The 17,186-nt window shown below is 42.2% G+C and overlaps 1 protein-coding gene across 6 annotated transcripts in view; it reads left to right on the top strand.

The window, feature by feature from the left end:
- The window catches only part of LOC121685751 (collagen alpha-1(XIII) chain-like), a 45,019-nt gene extending 33,119 nt beyond the window's left edge, over positions 1-11,900 (top strand). For 4 of the 6 annotated variants that reach the window (XM_042066497.1, XM_042066498.1, XM_042066496.1 and 1 more), the window contains 3 exons: positions 61-147; positions 3,700-3,738; positions 8,816-11,900. In XM_042066497.1, coding sequence (XP_041922431.1) covers positions 61-147; positions 3,700-3,738; positions 8,816-8,848 — 159 coding nt within the window. In that variant the 3' untranslated portion in view covers positions 8,849-11,900. Of the gene's footprint in view, positions 1-60; positions 148-796; positions 875-3,699; positions 3,739-5,841; positions 8,326-8,815 lie in introns of those variants that run through there. The other 2 variants (XM_042066493.1, XM_042066495.1) reach the window with 2 other exon arrangements.
- The last annotated feature ends 5,286 nt before the right edge of the window (positions 11,901-17,186 follow it).

The raw sequence follows: 17,186 nt of genomic DNA, 5'->3' as shown, positions 1-17,186 counted from the left end.
ATCGGGTGTATGTGCGGAGGTGTGATGGCTGTGTTGTGTTTGATGCGCTGTCGTTTGCAGGGGGAAAGGGGCAAGAGAGGCAACAGGGGGGCCAAAGGGGATAAGGGAGACCAAGGAGCCCCAGGATTAGATGCCCCGTGCCCGTTGGTATGTCTTGCGTTCAGCGTGGCGCTGTGGGGCCAGGGGAAGTGCCACCCGCAGGGGCGGACCGGTCCGACACGGGCTGGACCCTGCTGGCCTTCCCCGGGCCTCCGGTTCTGTGATTGACCTCTGACCCTAACCAGTCTCTCTGAGATGTTCTGGTCTAAGAGTCCGTGAAACGTTTCATTAAAGGCTTTAAGAGATTTTAGAAATGAACCTGCTTTTTAATGCAGGCTCTGTTTATTTGTGTGTATGTGTGTGTGTCTGTGTGTGTGTGTCTGTGTGTATGTGTATGTGTGCGCAGGCACGTGCGTGTGTGTGTGTTTTGTCTTAATCACAATTGACATGTATCAGAGACCAGAGACCAGAACTCCTGGAGAGCGTTTTCTTCCACAGGAGCAGGACTGACCGGGACAAGGGAAATGCTGGCTCTGGAAATGCCATCTAGCTTGACCCTGCCAGTCTTTTGACCTTTTGACCTTAATTTCATCCAGCTTGACCCTTGACCCTGTCAGTCTGACCGGCCCTGCATGTTGCTCTGGGCTGGTGTCAACAGGCCTGCAGACAGGCTGCGATTAGCCCACCTAGCCAGCAAGTGGCAGTGTGGGCGGCTCTCTGGACAGTTGCTGATGTAAATGGTTGATCTCATGAACAGGGCTTCCGAGGCTTTAAAGGGGAAAAAGGTGAACCAGGCTTGCCAGGCCTGGATGGGCTGGATGCCCCCTGCCCAGTGGTATGATGACCCCCCCCCCCCCCTCCGCCCTCACTCGCGCTCCGACTCCTGCTGTGGCTAGCATGGCCCCTAGAGCCTGTTGAAGGATCTCACTGTAGAGCGCTAGCCAGCTAGGGCACTTGTAGCACTTGTAGCACTCAAGCTAATGCATGCTAACCTCAGGCTAACCTCAGCCCAAACACAGCTGTGGGAGGGGTTTTTGCTGTGGGTTTCTATTTCCTGCGTGTGGTTCCTGTCTGATTTCCTGTCTGGTTTTACAGATTCGTTTTGTTTGAGGAGAGAGAGGCGCTAATTTGTAATCTCTCCTCCAGACACATAGTTTGTTGGTAGTCAGATAAGATAAGGCATGCTCTTGCAAAACACATAATGCTTGATGTGTGTAGAGTGCCTGCCCCACTGGTTTTAATCAGAGCTAACAAATACTCGAGACAATACACACATTATGAAAGAGCTAACAAATGCATTTGTAGTGCATTTGCATGTTCAATCAGTAGCACTTAGATCCACCAATTGCTTTAGTATTATACTTTTCTATAGTTTCTGATTGTCATCTACGTACTATTTCTTTATTTGGTGATCCTGTAACTCTATTTTTTAACATACCAGTCTTTACCCACCAAAACAGATTTCCCTCCCTATCTTAGTCCAGATTAACCTACTTATTTAATGCCAGACTTTTCTCCCTTGACTTTGCTTTCCCCATGTTTGGCGTTAACCTCTCCGGCCTCTTCTCTGCCATAGGCCACAGTAATGTCACGGGAGAAAGAGCATGTTTAGCATAGGAGTTCATCTGTAGAAAGTTTTGATTAGTTCTACTGTAGAAGGATCAAATTCACTCATTGAAGTTCGTCATTGAGATCCTCGAGATCTGAGATCATCATCTGATATCCTGTCCTGGTGTCACAGTGAAAGGTCATCTGTAATGTGTAATATTCTGTTACATTTATCATTATTTAATGGTATCAAATAAAACGAAGCTACGACCCGAAAGAAGTTGGGTCTCCAGTTCTGTGTGATGTGGATCTATGAGATTTGTGTTCGGTGCTAAAATGCCACCTGCCTGTCTGAGTGATGTAGGCATACTGATACTACGCGACACGACACGACACACAATAAGTTTAGTTCCTGCGCAAACCCCTTTGCTCTGTGAAAGACTTTCCCCTTTCCCCATCCTTTAGATTAGGGCCCCATAGCAACAACATCCTTTAGATTAGGGCCCCATGGCTACAACATCCTTTAGATTAGGGCCCCATAGCAACAACATTCTTTAGATTAGGGCCCCATGGCTACAACATCCTGTAGATTAGGGCCCCATGGCTACAACATCCTGTAGATTAGCACCCCATGGCTACAACATTTAGATTAGCACCCCATGGCTACATCACTTAGATTAGGTTCCCATGGCTACATCACTTAGATTAGGTTCCCATGGCTACATCATTTAGATTAGGTTCCCATGGCTACATCATTTAGATTAGGGCCCCATGGCTACATCATCTTTTAGATTAGCACCCCATGGCTACATCATCTTTTAGATTAGGGCCCCATGGCTACAACATCCTTTAGATTAGGGCCCCATGGCTACAACATCCTTTAGATTAGGGCCCCATGGCTACAACATTCTTTAGATTAGCACCCCATGGCTACAACATCACTTAGATTAGGGCCCCATGGCTACATCATTTAGATTAGGTTCCCATGGCTACATCACTTAGATTAGGTTCCCATGGTTACATCATTTAGATTAGGTTCCCATGGCTACATCATTTAGATTAGGGCCCCATGGCTACATCATCTTTTAGATTAGGTTCCCATGGCTACATCATCTTTTAGATTAGGGCCCCATGGCTACATCATCTTTTAGATTAGGGCCCCATGGCTACAACATCCTGTAGATTAGGGCCCCATGGCTACAACATCCTGTAGATTAGGGCCCCATGGCTACATCATCTTTTAGATTAGGGCCCCATGGCTACAACATCCTGTAGATTAGGGCCCCATGGCTACAACATCCTGTAGATTAGGGCCCCAGTCAGAAGAGTACCATGTCACAGGATCTGTCTCAGTTTGGTCCACATTAATGCGCTTGGTAGGGGATTTGAAAATGAAAGGGTCTACCTTTTTCAATGGCAGATCAGATACCTGTGGGAGTTTCAATCCTTTTTGAATTTCTATGCCCCCATACAACACATCAGCTTGTCTCATCCCTGTTAATAGAAAGTCAAACTTAATGGTATTAGTTAATACCTAAGTCTCACCGCTAATAATGCACAGTATATTGGGAAGTCTGTTTAATGGGAAATAAGATGAGTAGTGCAGATGCATTCATAGACTTGAGTTACTGGACTAGGCAACATCCCAGATCTCTGTGTGCTGTATGGAGTTTGATTGTAGGAAGCTAATAGCCAAACTGAGACAGACCCCTGTCACTGAAGCTCCGCTAGACCCAATGCATGGGTGTGTGTGCATGATCAACACCAACACACACACACAAAGAGAGACATACACACACACACACACACACACACACACACACACACACACAACATACACAGACATATTGAAACACACACACACACACACACACACACACATAAGGTTTGTGATGTCAAAACTTGAAGGATGACAAATGGTGCATGAGACAAAGCATGAGTCATAACTGGCCGTTTAAAGGTTTTTAAGGTGTCTCACTCTCTCTCTCTCTCTCTCTCTCTCTCTCTCTCTCTCTCTATCTCTCTCTCTCTCTCTCTCTCTCTCTCTCTCTCTCTCTCTCTCTCTCTCTCTCTCTCTCTCTCTCTCTGTCATCCTTCCTTCTCTTTCCACAGGGTGAGGATGGTCTACCTGTACCAGGCTGTTGGAATAAAGTAAGTGAGCTGTGAACTTGTTTTTGGAGTTTATTCTCAATAGGATGGTTGATTATTACACCTCATTATATCTTCATCATGCTCCAACATTGCAGCAGGGGACTGACCTTCATAGTGTTCGGATTTACTGTATATTGATCATATGACCTTGACTGACCTTCATAGTGTTCAGATATACCGTATATATTGATCAATATGACCTTGACTGACCTTAGTGTTTGGATATACCGTATATTGATCATATGACCTTGACTGACCTTAGTGTTCGGATATACCGTATATTGATTATATGACCTTGACTGACCTTCATAGTGTTCAGTTATACCGTATATTGATCATATGACCTTGACTGACCTTCTTAGTGTTCGGCTATACCGTATATTGATCAATATGACCTTGACTGACCTTAGTGTTTGGATATACCGGTGTAACGGTTCATGTATTCGTATTGAACCGAAACGGTACGGGCGTCACGGTTCGGTGCATGAATTTACTCGGAGAATACACGGTATAAAAATACATAAAACTCTTGTGCGGATTAACTAATGTAATGCGGCATTACTGTTAAATACAAGAGTTCTTTAGCAACACCTAATGCTAATCTGTAGCCTTGCCTTAGCTCTGAAGCTCTGATTGGCGCCTGTTATTTTTTTGTCAGGTTGTCGGTCAAGTCAGTCACAGCCAGAGATAGCAGCACTAAGCGAGTGGTGGCGACCCACAAGAGTTAGAGGACCCGCTGGTTAAGATCGCAAGTTTGAGAACTTTAGTTACAGTAGTACAGGCGAGAGAGTGGTGGATAAGAGGAAACTGTGTGTCGGCGGTGTTCAGCAGTTGTTGGGTAACGTTATGTGAGTGGAAATATATCGAACATGCTACACATCCACGCCATCACCCAGATGATGTAGGCTGCCAATCACTGAAACGAGAGAAAAAAAACTTCCCCTCTGCTTCACCAGCCTTTACACATACAAATAGGGCTAAAACCTATGGCTTACAATGATTTCGTAATGACAGAAAGCTATGTAAATCGTGTGGTAATTACCTTTATGTTAGGGTAACTTGTAACTTCTCACATGAGGAGCTGGTAGTGTTAAGTGAATAGACAGTAAAAGAACATGTCAACGCTAACCGGGCTAATAAACAAATCATGCTACGATGAGTTAACGTCGAAGGGTAAAGTCACGTGACTTCTAGTTGTAGTCTGTTTATGAAATGAAAGGAGCAATTTCGTTTTTTTAAAGAAGGCAAAATAGTGTGATATTTTCACAGTTAGTAGATTATTACTGTACACACATTGAAAAATATTGAAGCAAATTGTAGACCCTTCCACAACTAAACACGGATGTTGAAGGTCTTGCTTAAGTGGATTTAAAATCATTATTCTATGTAATTTGCACTTTCAGAAATAAGAGATGCTGTAGGCCTATTTTCAGTTTTGTAGCTCAGGGGAGAGACTGTATGACACTAGGTGGTAGGCCTACTTATTGTAGCCTACTGTTTACATCTTACACACTTCAGGCTGTTGCAGATAGCTCAGGGGAGAGACTGTATGACACTAGGTGGTAGGCCTACTTATTGTAGCCTACTGTTTACATCTTACACACTTCAGGCTGTTGCAGATAGCTCAGGGGAGAGACTGTATGACACTAGGTGGTAGGCCTACTTATTGTAGCCTACTGTTTACATCTTACACACTTCAGGCTGTTGCAGATAGCTCAGGGGAGAGACTGTATGACACTAGGTGGTAGGCCTAGGCTACAGCCTGAGACATGCACAATAAAAAAAATTGCTTTCTGTATTTTTGTTTTGATTTTCCCTCCATTGTACCGAACTCATACCGAACCGTGATGTCCGAACCGAGGTATGAACCGAACCGTGACTTCTGTGTACCGTTACACCCCTACCGTATATTGATCATATGACCTTGACTGAGAGGAAACTCCTGTATGGTGTTACATACAGTATCAGTCCTGACTTATTACCCCAGACTTATAGAGCATTCAGCAAGTCAGGATCCTAAAATTGTGTTGTACTATGTTTGAGATTCAGTTCTGTGATTTGGCATGAGCTAACGTGTGTCTTTTTCTGGCTCTTGTTTTGCAGTGACATTAATCCCAGAGTGCAGTGTGTGTGATTGTATATAGAATATTTATTTTTGTACTTTGTATTTGCTCTCTTATACTGATTGTTAAAAAAAACTGACAAAAAACAAACATGCAAAAAAAAATACAAGGCAGTTTTTTGTACAGATTGTTTATTTTTTATTACTGCTATGTTGTTTATGTAATGGATTTTTATACCTATGCATTATTTCTAAATGTTTTGATTAAGAAAGAAATATACTGTTGCTGCATACGCATGATATTTGTGCATAATGAGAACTGATATTGCTTTATTAACTTATTGTATCAGGACTTGTGTTGTGTTGTGTTGTGTTGTATGCCCCCAGGTAGAATCCCACTCCTGATGCGGGCCAGACCCAGGCCAAAACGGGGTTAAATCCGCCTCAGAGTTGGGTTCAACCCGGGTTAGACCTGGGTTAAATCCACCTTGGAGTGGGGTTCTACCTGGGTTAGACCACGCTGCACTGACCGACCAGTGGAGCTGGAATGAAATGTTGGCTTTTCGTTGTTATGAATGTTTGCAAGAGATTAAAATGGAGCCACTAGCATGAAGTGGCACCCGGAGAGCACTGACACTAGTGTCCATCTTAACCATGAGTCCCACACCTGTCCCACCACTGGCAAACCATGCAGTAGAGCTAGAGTGTAATAATCAAACAATCTAACTGATTAATCCTCACAAACTATCTCATGTCCATTACTGGATGAGATACTGAGACCATTTGTTCCAGTCTCCAGTTCGAAGGCAGACTGTTCAACATGGAATACTTCAGCTGTTATCCACTGCCCTGCACCTTGCTCCGAGATTCATTTCAAAACATGTTGGGAATCCAATTAAGCTAACCTATCCGGGACACACATGGGTTAGCTAGCCAGTCACAAAAGTGTGTGATGATTCCATTTTAATCTCAGAGTAAACAAAGAGCTTTTTGTTCAGATGTCTGGTTGTAAATGAACTCGTTTGTGTTCCGTTGACCTGAATATACAGTAAATGCTAAGTTACAGTCAGAGATATAAGAATGCATATGCTGCTTCGCTTTCCGCTGCATCTGTCCAGCAGTGTAAGCTGACCTCACAGCTAAGCCAATGACCCCTCCTCTTTAAAGATGGGGATACACAGGGCCACTTTTGGAGCCATGTTGCTGGCAAGATTCCTGAGCGTTAATGTTCTGGAACGTTGCCATTGATATATGGAAAACCTTTTTTCGTTTTTCTGGTAAACTTCTTGTCATGATTCAATCAGAAAACATGGAACTGGTTATTGTTACCCAGCAACACTGCTCAAAGGTTTGCCCCGTGTCTCATCATCTTTGGATCGTTAGATGTGTACATATGACCAGATATGTGGATGCATATTATGCCTTGGTTTTCAAATGAATCAGGCTATATTTCATTTGTATTTGTCTTGCCTTTCTTTTCTTAGAATTTATCGGTCGACATTATGGTTATTATCGTTATTATAATCCTGCACCACCGGATATGTGTCTGTAGTTATAAATGGTATATTCTATACGTCCGTGTGTATGTTATGGACCTGGTGGCCAACGCAGCTGTAGGGTCAGTCCGCCTGGCGGCGTCCTCATCCGGCCATCTTATTTAAACGAAGACGACGCCAAACAAAGCCTCCCGTGGACCTTTCGCCCTCCATACCCATTCGGTTCGGAGTTTTGTGTTTATTTGAAGTGTATTTCGGAACATATGAATCCTCTGGCGACTGTTGTAAGAGTTTCATCTTAGTGGCGTTGAAGAGCTAAACTAAACCAGTGTTGTGTTCTAAACCAGAGGGTCATTTGACTGGAGAGTGTACCCAGAAACTGCTGCTCAGTTTGACAAGCTCTGTGTGTGTGTGTGTGTGTGTGTGTGTTTGTGTGTGTGTGTACTGTATATATGCCACATGTAACTGGATTAACACTGGTATCAAATGACCAGATTTAATAAAAATGCCATCAGTTTGTAAAGCGTCACACTAATACATGAGCGATCCTCTTGCTCTCTCTCTTTCTCTGTCCTTCTTTCTCTCTCCCTCTTTCTTTCTCTCTCTCCTTATTTTCTCTCTCCCTCTCTCTTGCTCTTTCTCCTTCTCTCTCCCTCTCTCTTTCTCTCTCTCTTTCTCTGTCCTTCTTTCTCTCTCTCTCTTTCTCTCTCCCTCACTCCTGCTCTCTCTCTCCCTCTCTCTGTGTTTGTCTCTCTGTCTCTGTCCGTGCTTTTGTTGGTCATGTCTTCTCCTCAAGCTATTCTGAATGTAATATCCACCTCATGAAGAATCCACTTCCCTTGACAGGAAGTTAACATACTGTAAGGTCAAAGGACCTCAAGATTGCCATCCGAAAAATATAAATATGTTTTACTATACCTTGGCATCTCTCGTTAATACAGTGTCCATTGGCTATGTGCTGTGTGTCTGCGTGTGTGTAAGATATTTACCATCCAGTTTCCTATTAAAAAAAGCTTCCGCCAACCCTCAGGTCTTTCCATGCAGTGTCATTTGTCATGTCATGTCAGTCAGTGTGTGTGTGTGTGTAATACGAAATGCCTTGTGCATGGTGTGGGTTCCACTGGAATAAAACAAAATGCTTAAGAAAACACACTAATATATTGTTGTGACAAAATACAAATGCAGGTTTTGCATGCATGTCTGTGTGGTGTGTTATATTGTTGAGTTATTCAGTCATTTCCTATGTACATACAACTAGAGGGGGGCAGGAGCATGTCCATGGGCAACTAGATAGGGGCAGGAGCATGGCCATGGGCAACTAGAGAGGGGGGGGGCAGGAGCATGGCCATGTGCAACTAGCAACTAGAGAGAGGGTGGGGCAGGAGCATGGCCATGGGCAACTAGAGGGGGGGGGGGGGGGGGCAGGAGCATGTCCATGTGCTGCTCTTATCTGTGTGGGTGCACAGGTGTGCTAATGAGTGCACAGGTGTACTAATGATCTTCTCCTTCCTATCGAAAGGGCCAGAATCCCTTCCAGCTGGCGAAGAAGTAGCCGGGCCTGACCGCAGACTGTGGCTTGTTCACTTTCACACAAAACCGCAGCAGGAAACTTGAGGAGGATTTTGGTGAGAATCTTTCGGAGTTTCGGATTCGCCACTGGGGTCGCCACGCCAACGGATTTCCCTGCAGACTGAGTGATAATTCTGCAATGTTGGCTGGCACCACCAGGGGGCGATGTGGGCTGGCTGATCTCTTGTTCTAAAAAAAAGAGGATTTGACCTATGACCTTTATGTTCTTTATCAAAGGCTTCATTGACACTGACAGAAAAAAACAACAACAGGAAAAAAGCAAGATGCATTTCATTTTTTTTGTATGACTTTGTTTTTGACTTTCAGATTTTGTTCACTATGTGAAAGACTTTGTATAGAGTATTCTAATTTCACTTTATTTCACATTTTATTATTATGATTATGATTATTATTATTATTTTCTAAATCTTTTTATGCCAGCTACTGTGATCCCAGAGTTCAGTGCAGCTCACAGGACCGGCCGATGACCCGCTTGGTCCGGCTCGGTCCGGCTCGGGCAGCAGTCGACTGTGGGTCGGATCCGGCTGGGTTCAGGCACAGGTCCGCCTCAGAGTCGCCTCTATCGGGCCGTGACGCCTCTAGCCACAGACGCCAAAAAAGCTTTCCTCACATGATTCCTGATGCCAGACCCACACTGCCTTCTGCTAGCCAGGGTCCTGCGGGTCCTCACAAACTCACAGTAGAATTCACACACTACTATCACAAATCTATAACCCCAGCAGCTCAAGGTCATAACCACAGCAACTCAAGGTCATATCCCCAGCAGCTCAAGGTCATAAACCCAGCAGCTCAAGGTCATAACCCCAGCAGTTCATGATCATAAACCCAGCAGCTCAAAGTCATAACCCCAACAGCTCATGATCATAAACCCAGCAGCTCAAGGTCATAACCCCAGCAGCTCAAGGTCAGTAGTTGCTGTTTGTTTGTAGCTGTCTGTGGAGATGGTGTATGGTCACCTGTAAGGCCAGGACCCTGGCTAACACACTCACGTGCTCATGTAGCATCATTTTTTATTAAACGTTATTATATCACGACACACAGCAGGTATTTTACTTCTTGAGAACTTCAGTAGGAGAGTTTAATTGTATACAGTGTAAGAGTTCCACAGGTTGACTGGAGCTTGTGCTCTAAGATAGTCGTGTGTAGGAGCTACTGACGTCATAGACCACACTCATGAAATCGGATTTAGATCCATGCGGTTTGTAAAAAGTGTTTCCTGATTTATTCATATCAGTTATCATCATCATCATCATCATCATTCATTTGTTTCAACTTGTCTGAGCCAGGACACACACAGGTGGTTTTAGGAAGGGCCTTTTGAGAGGAGGTGTATAACCATGCCACCATTTTGGATCTGCAGTTTTACAGTTTCCCTCTCAGAGCAGAGTTTTGCCTTCATCTGTGAGCGGCCAGCGCAGGAAGCACAGTATTCATGCAGAGTCATGGTTGGGCAGCTAGTGTGTGCTGGAGTCGGAGTCGTTGGAGACTCTAATGGAGACTTCGTTTCATTTCTTTCTCAGTTGTTCATTTACAGTGTTATTTGTTTTTTCTTCATTTGATCTCACTGTTGTACTATACTGTATTTGTTTGTCAATAACACAGTGGTATGTTGCTGGTGGTGACAGAGGGAGTTGCAGGTGGCCATCTGAACATGACTGTTTGAGGCATTTTGGCCTCTATGAGCTGCTTGGAGGAGCTGGAACCACTAACACACTTCTGCCACAGTTAGCCGCTAAATGAACCACTAACACACTACTGCCACAGTTAGCCGCTAAATGAACCACTAACACACTTCTGCCACAGTTAGCCGCTAAATGAACCACTAACACACTTCTGCCACAGTTAGCCGCTAAATGTGCCCTTCAGAGAGACCTTAGGCCTGTCTGTTGCCACTGTGGTGATGAAGAGGGCTTCCTCAGACTCTCTCAAACACAAACACTAACACACTCTGCTCCGAAACAGCTTTTTGCCACCAGTTTGGGAGTTAACCCTGACAAAGCTGTAAGATCGCAACTTTGGCCCAATCATGGCCACCCTAACCAGTAGAGTAGAGTTACTGGAGGAACCCAAACGTCTGCTCTTCGGAGTTTCCCGATCTCAGTGCTTCCCAGAGAGCACAGCACTGTGGAGTGTGTGTCTGGGTTACGGTTTCACCTCCTCTAGCGGCTGCAGAGAGCACAGCACTGTGGAGTGTGTGTCTGGGTTACGGTTTCACCTCCTCTAGCGGCTGCAGAGAGCACAGCACTGTGGAGTGTGTGTCTGGGTTACGGTTTCACCTCCTCTAGCGGCTGCTCTTGTACATTTCTTTGCCACTCTTCTCATTTGTTTTTCATTCTTAGTATTTTTATTTTCTTTTTTCCGCAAGCCTAATGCACAGAAGCATTCCTGTTGTTGTAGCAACACCTGTCTTCCGACCTGCTCAGAACTTAACCAGCATGCACATGTGATCATTGACCTTGTCTTTGACCTTGTCGTTGTAACTTGACTGAAAATCGTGTAAATAGGTTCACACTGCTGTGCTTGATTGTACAGAAACTCCAAATAGGGTGCTAAAGATATGTCCTTGAATTGGGCTTCCCACATATTGAGATGTCAGCATTCACAGTAAAGTGCATGCCAATCCCCGACAGTAACACTATGGAATAGCATGTTCATTTGAACATTACATTTCTACACACACACACACACACACACACATGCACGCACGTGTGCACACGCACACACTTGCACACACACACACACACACACACACACACACACACACACACACACACACACACACACATATACTTGCGCACACATACATGCACATACTGTATCCTTCTCAACAATCATATAAGGAGAGAAAAACAATCCCCAGTGTAGGTCACTGAGAAGGCAGTTATCGTTTGCCTGTAACGTTACCTAGTTCAGTGTTTTTCAACCACTGTGCCGGGGCACACTAGTGTGCTGTGAGAGATCATCAGGTGTGCCGCAGAAAATTACCCAAATGTCACTCACTGGTCCAGAAAAGCAACTGTTGCATCAAAGAATTTATAACCACATGCTCTCATTGATTGTATGATTGCACTATTTGTGGTATGCAGGCATTGTACAACGGGGGCCCCATATCCAGTATTCACACAATCATCACATATCCAGTTCATAACAACAATTAAATTAGATATAGTCACCTACAAATGAAACAGAGGGCGCTTGTTTTATTAAGCAGGTCTTGCATAGAAGCCATAATGAGGCCATATCTGTGTACTATTTGAAATTGTAGGCTATGGTTATGGTATGTTTATTTTTTCTTCACACAGGATGTTAGTGTGCCATGGGACATTTTAAGTGTCAAAAGTGTGCCGTGGCGCAAAAAAGGTTGAAAAACACTGACCTAGTTGTCCATATTTGTTTGATAATATGCTTGGGCATTTTCTCCCTAACCCTTTTTTGACATTCTTGAATGAAAAGCTGCAAAGAAATGCATGCTGTCAAACTTGTACACCACCCAGTGTGTGATGAGACATTTAGAATATTATAACTGATTTGTATTTGTTGATTGTTGTATTTTAGTGGCAATGATTTTTTTTCCCTAAATGCATGTTTAGTCGTAGTCTTTATTAATGGATCCCAGATTGTGTCCACAATCCACATTCACAATCCCTAAATCCCCCAACAACAACAAAAAAACAACTCCTGTTGAATCAGTCACCCAGGATGAATCAGAATCATTCTTGATTAATCAGAGTCACTTTCACGGTGAATCACTGTGGACGTCCACTAGGTCACTTTCATTTGTGTTTTGGATACTTGACGGCTCATTTAACTCGACGGTAGCTCAGTCGCTTCATTTCTTATTGAGATAATGGAGCTATCGTATTTACAAAACAGTATTTGGATTTAGATGCATTGCATTGTGCATATTTGAGGAGGGATTTTGCACATCAGTAGCAATATGAGGTGACTTTCCCCAGGTCTTTTTAAGCAGGGTTGTGTGATGGTTGTATGATGGTTGTGTGATGGTTGTTCACCGTGAGTGCTGTGATGTGCAGCACATCTCCCCCCTGGACTTTTCTCGTCTCATTTAGTCTGTTTGTGGACACTGTTGTGGTCTCATTTAGTCTGTTTGTGGACACTATTGGGGTCTCATTTAGTCTGATTGTGGACACTACTCTACATTCATGTCTCTTGTCTCATTTAGTCTGTTTGTGGACACTACTGTTCATTCATGTGTTAAATATACTTGTAACGAGTAGAGGTGTGCAGCTTTTGGACGTTTTTCCTGTCAAAGAGTAAGAATGCTCCTGGGCTAACAATGACCTCAATCTGAAGACAGAAGAACATGAGTATACCTGAGTATATACCTGAGCCCACCTGAGTATACTCATGTACCAACAGCTATAAAAATTACAACTTGCATGGAATGAAAGAAAAAATATATATTTCCACTGTTCATTCAGAATTGCAGAATTTTTTAGAGCAAGAGTATTTTTTTTTTTTACAGAATCAGACAATTATGCCTTTAATATAAATTGATTGGGCTATTTTAAGAATTCTTCTTTTGAATTAGCTTGGAAACATATATGAATAACTTTTAAAAAAAACATAAAAAATCTAGTTTGGATCCAACCAAGTGCCTGGAAAATATGTAAATAGGTTAGGGTATATATCCATAGGGTATATATATATATATATATATATCCATATAGGGTATATATCCAGAGTGTCCATATATATATTGTGATTCTGGATGACCATAATGGCATGTGAATAACTATGATTCAGAAACCAGGATGGTGCTGACACGAGAAGAGGTCACATTGGTACTGATGAAGTGTTTAGCAATGTGCTGCTTGTTAGCAGTTACTGTTAAGTTGAAACTGAACTGATACGCATTTTACTTTGATGCCAGTATGCTTTCAAAGTGTTTCCGAAAAACATCACTTTAGCTTGTACTTTCTGTGTTTTTTTTGTTTTGTTTTTTAAAGTGGCATTTGGGATAACTAACTCACTGTTGTCCACCAAAGGGTCAATTTACTTTTCACAGTTTAAAGCTGCAATGTGTAGTTTTGTTTTGTTAAGAACAAAAGTGCCTTCAGACCAGAGATGGTGTCATTCTGAAAGTATAACAGTTTCCTCAACACTTTTGTGTGTTCTATACTAATGATGTGGTTATGAACATTTCTGTTACCCTAAGTAAGATAAACAAATGATTTTAAACAACACAATCAAAGGATTACAGTCCATAGAATGCACTAAATAAAAGAAAAAAATTCACCGGCTTTCAGAAAAGCATCATAGCATTTTAATTTTTAACAATAACAACTACATATTTGCCATACGTTTTTAATGTACTGTATGTGTTTTGCAGAGATGAAGATGTGTCATATTCTATTTTAAATGAACCATGTTTGATATTTTGTATTTTCATGTTTTTCAGACCAGTGAAAATCATAACTGTAACAATACATGAAAATGATTTTGAGGGCATTTATTTCAATGATTTACTTCAATGATGTTTAGGGTTCTTTTGTAATTTTTTGACTGCTCCCTGCATGCGCTGGGTCACACACACACACACACACCATGTATTCACACACACTATGTATTCACACACACACACACCACGTATTCACACTAATCGGACAGACACCATATATTCACACACACCATGTATTCACACTGATCGGACACCTCTGTCCTGTCCTCTGCTTTGACGGCGTGATAGACACAACATTTCACTACAGTTCACGCTAGCTAGCACAGAGAGCTGTAATTCTTCTCTATTGAAATGTTTGCAAACTAAGCATTGAACTGAGATGTAAACCTTCTTTTCTTTAGATTCAATGTGATGATTATTAAGAAACATTAAACAGTCTAAAATCTGCCTGTCTGAGTCCATAACTCCCTGGCCTTTCTGTCCATAATATAACTGTGTCATTGTGTATCCAGATGCCAAGTACGGAAAATCGGCCCGGGTTGGTTGCACAATCAATCAAGTATTTGTTGTTCTAAATCGCACAGGCAACTTAAGAAAGATGGAGAAAAATGTTTTTGTTTTTTTTATTAATCGTAGCTGTCTTCAATAAATTCTTTGAAATTCATAGTTTTTCTCAGTTGTTTTGGCCCGTTTTTCAGATCAGAATCGAAATTCTCAAAACTGTTTGTTCAAACTACTTATCTTATCACTTGTGCACGTCATTAAGCAGTCCCCCCCCCCCTCCCCCATCTTTAACACATGCTTTAGTACATACATGCAACTGATGTTGTTGTTTCTTTTATTTATTTTCAATTGTGTTGCTGAATAGTCCTACCCCATAAAACAAATTGGCCTTATTTCAACGCTTGTGTCATTACATGCAAATGTGCTGAACGAGCTGTCATATCTAGTTGTCATAGTCTGTCTAGCATATATAAATATATGTGACCTGACAGACAGGAGCGTCAGGATGTATAGAAATATGTACAGTGGTGCACAGCTCTGACCAAGGGATGTTTTACTATACAGAGGGGAAAATAAGTATTGAACACGACAACATTTTTTTCAGTAAGTGTCTATTCGCATGAAATTTTCACCAGACAGTATCAACTTCATACTGTACAACATTAATTCACACATATATAAAAATCCAAACATTAATGTCTAAAAGTAGAGTTATGAGTAAAAAAGTGGAATGGCACAGGGAAAAAGTATTGAACACGCTAAGAAAAAGCAGTACACAAAGGCAAGGAACAAACTGGAATCTAGTTAGAGAAATTGCCCCTACTATCTGTGCAAATGGAAATAAGCTGGGTTAGTACATACTAGTGGGCTATAAAAAGGTTTTTTGTTACCAAGGTGTCACACAAGAAACATTTCATGATGGGTAAAAGCAAAGAGCTCTCCCAAAACCTTTGCAACCTTATTGTTGCCAAACATATCAATGGAACTGGTTACAGATGCACTTCAAAACTTCAGAATCATCCAGTAAGCAGTTTTGGAGCCATTATCTGCAAGTGGAAGGAACATCACTACATCATCAACTGGCCAGGCACAGGATCTCCTTGCAAGATTTCTGACCAGGAAGTCAGAAGGATAGTCAGAAATGTAGCCCAGGAGCCAAGGACCACTTGGAGAAAGCTCCAGAAAGACTTGGAGGCAGCAGGCACAATTGTTACAGAGAAAATCATAGGTAATGTACTCCACCGCCACTTGTCAAAGCTCGTTGAAAGTTTGCTACACAACATTTGGACAATCCTATGAAATACTGAGAGAATGTATTCTGGTCAGGCGAGAGCAAAATTGAACTTTTCGGATGTCATACTACACACCATATTTGGAGGAGAAATGGCACTGTGCATCACCCTAAAAATACCATACCAACAGTGAGGTTTGGAGGTGGTGGCATCATGGTGTGGGCTGTTTTTCATCTCATGGTACTAGCAGACTTCCTACAGTTGAAGGAATGATGAATGGAGTCATTTTGTTTTGGGAGAATCTTTACATCCACCAGGATGATGAGGATGAGACATGGCTAGACCTTCCAGCAGGACAAAGATCCAAACCATTCAGCAAAGGAAACTCTCAACTGGTTTCAGAGAAAGGAAATCAAGGCCTTGACTTTAATCCAATTGAACAGTTTTGGAAGTTTACTAAAGATCAGGATTCACAAGAGGGACCCCTGGAATCTTCAACATTAACTATTTGTTTAAAAGAATGGGCCAAAATAATACCAGAATACTGTGTGTGACTGATTTGTTTTGTCATACAGGAAATGCCTTGAAGCTGTCATTACGAATAAAGGCTTTTCCACAAAGTATTTAAGAAATTTCAGCAGGCGTGTTCAATTTTTTTTTTCCTGTGTCATTCTACGTTATTACACATAACTCTACCTATGGACTTTACAGTAATGTTTGGATTTTTTTTATATGGGTGGATTATCTGAGTTAATACTAATGTCTGGTGAAAATGTCATGCAAATAGCCTCATTGGAAGTATACTTACTGAAAAACAAATGTTGAAACATATCCACTTTCTTGCAATCAACCCCCTCTACACACAATAATGTGTAACTTTGTAGTTTTGAAATAGAAAATGGTGCTGCGTTGCGCAGTGTTCATTAGAAAATACTTACAGAATAAACTGTCCTATCGACAACAAGACAAAACAGTTTGACATAATCAATGGTGTCAGGACTTGTCATTTTGATTGCACTGGCACTTCATTAGTATAAATATTTCCTTTTCAGCCATAAACAAAGCATTTTGAGCAAGATACACGCTTTTGCAGGTAATCCATGACTATGCGGTGCAGTTCATTGTTTTGAGGAATGCACTAA

Source organism: Alosa sapidissima, chromosome 16, assembly GCF_018492685.1.
Source record: "Alosa sapidissima isolate fAloSap1 chromosome 16, fAloSap1.pri, whole genome shotgun sequence".
Lineage (NCBI taxonomy): Eukaryota > Metazoa > Chordata > Actinopteri > Clupeiformes > Clupeidae > Alosa > Alosa sapidissima.
This window is presented reverse-complemented; position numbering and strand designations above follow the sequence as displayed.